The sequence below is a fragment of the Metopolophium dirhodum genome, chromosome 1 (genome assembly GCF_019925205.1).
Source record: "Metopolophium dirhodum isolate CAU chromosome 1, ASM1992520v1, whole genome shotgun sequence".
In the NCBI taxonomy this organism is placed as follows: Eukaryota; Metazoa; Arthropoda; class Insecta; order Hemiptera; family Aphididae; genus Metopolophium; species Metopolophium dirhodum.
In genome coordinates, this window is record NC_083560.1 from 8,393,450 (window position 1) to 8,395,349 (window position 1,900).

The 1,900-nt window shown below is 31.7% G+C and overlaps 1 protein-coding gene across 1 annotated transcript; it reads right to left on the bottom strand.

Moving 5' to 3' along the window:
* Positions 1–219: 219 nt before the first annotated feature.
* LOC132937505 (uncharacterized) lies at positions 220–1,408 on the bottom strand. The gene has a single exon (XM_061004326.1). The coding sequence runs from the start codon at positions 1,343–1,345 to the stop codon at positions 605–607; it is 741 nt and encodes a 246-aa protein (XP_060860309.1). The 5' UTR covers positions 1,346–1,408; the 3' UTR covers positions 220–604.
* Positions 1,409–1,900: the final 492 nt, after the last annotated feature.

Genomic DNA, 1,900 nt, shown 5'->3' on the forward strand with positions numbered 1-1,900 from the left:
TCAACCCTGTCCTTTCACTTGGGAAAAACTCATAAATCGAATGACTCTGAAGATGGTTGTTGAATGATCCTTGAGCTATATTACACATTACTTTTATAGAATTAATTGTGTTTAAATTTACAGCTTTTTCTGATCGAAGAATTTCATTGTATGGCTTATATACTCGTTTTTCAAAACCGAATACAGGTGCTATACTATACGGATGCTCAAAATGTAGTATCCCATTACATTTTATATACGATCTGAAATCGTTAGGATCAACTGTAATGTCGAATGTTAAATTGGTTAAGTTTTTACTATTATAGTCATCTATTTGCTTCTTAACTCGTTGCTTAATATCTTCAATTTCATAACAACCCTCTTCCAATGTAATAAAACATATCATAGGATCATTATTGTTTTCATTCTCAGCTACTTGTATAGAAAATTTATTATTATTATCATTAATATTTGGAAACGAATTAAATGACTGTAAACATAACAAAGCTATTTCTGAGTCCTCGTAAAGGTTTATAGGTGGAAAATAATTTACAGATAATATGGTAGCATTCCCAGTTAAACTTAAAGTAACTGACTCATACATTACAAAATCTAAGATATAAATTTAATGATGAGATCCGTGACGTTTAATATGCAGAACAACTGTTAACGTTTCGTTAAAATTGTCAATTGGATTATTGTTTTGGTCAACTAACTGAACAGTAATTGAATTAATATCTGTTTTGTTTAATCTGTAATATATAAGGTTTACCGGAGATTGAACAACCTTTGTTCCTCTTCTCCCACTTGGGAAAAACTCATATATCGAATGGTTTTGAAGTTGGTTGTTGAATGACCCATGTGCTATATTACACATTACTTTTATAGAATTAATTGTGTTTAAATTTGCAGCTTTATCCGATCGATGTTCTTCATGAAACGGTCCACAAACTTTCTTTCTATACCCAAAAACAGGTGCTATACTATACGGATGCTCAAAGTTTAGTATTCCATTACATTTTATATACGTTCTAAAATCGACAGGATCAATACGTACACTGAATGTCAGCTTTGTTCCGTAGACTTTATTAACTTGAGATAACTCTTCTACCATATATTTGTTAATATCTTCTATGTCACGGCATTCGGCTGGTACAAAAAATTGAATTTTTGCTATTCTATCTGGAGGAATTGATTTTATTCTCAGCCGGTTATTAGTTGGATTTATAATATTTGGAAATGAATTGCACGTTTGCAAAGATAACAAAGCTATTTCTGAATCCTCGTAAACGTTTAGAGATGGAAAATAATTTACCGACAATACAGTTGAATTTCCAGTTAGATTTAATGTAATAGATTCATGCATTGCAAGAATTCAAGACATAAATGACCACAGTTAAATGTATTGAAGTCTTGATAGTTGGAATAGTTGTATACTATTTTGAACTGTCTGAAATTATGTTGTAATTCAATTGGTGGTGGTAAATCACCAAAGCTATCAAAATATACAACTTTGTCCTTATTTTTATAAAACGCTACCCAATGGCTTCCGTCGCCTGAAGATGTATCCAAGTTTAATATACCACATTCAATCGTATGTGGTTTTTTAGGTAAGTTATCACGTGAAAAGACACCACGGAAATGATTGATTTTCAACTTTCCGATATATTTTATAATATCTTGAGACGAAAGCGGTCTATCAGGTAGCGTGATCATCAGTTTTTTTTCCTTAACCTATTCTTGTTTGATTTCAAACCACTGCCTTTTTTTCTTTTTGAATTTTGAACCGCATTATACACACTAGCACCTCCAGACATCAAACTACCAAGTGCTGACAATCCTGCAAATATAGGTATTAAGGGAATTGCACCTCCTGATTGTCTCGGTACTAAAATCAACCTTTTACCACCATTCTTTTTTT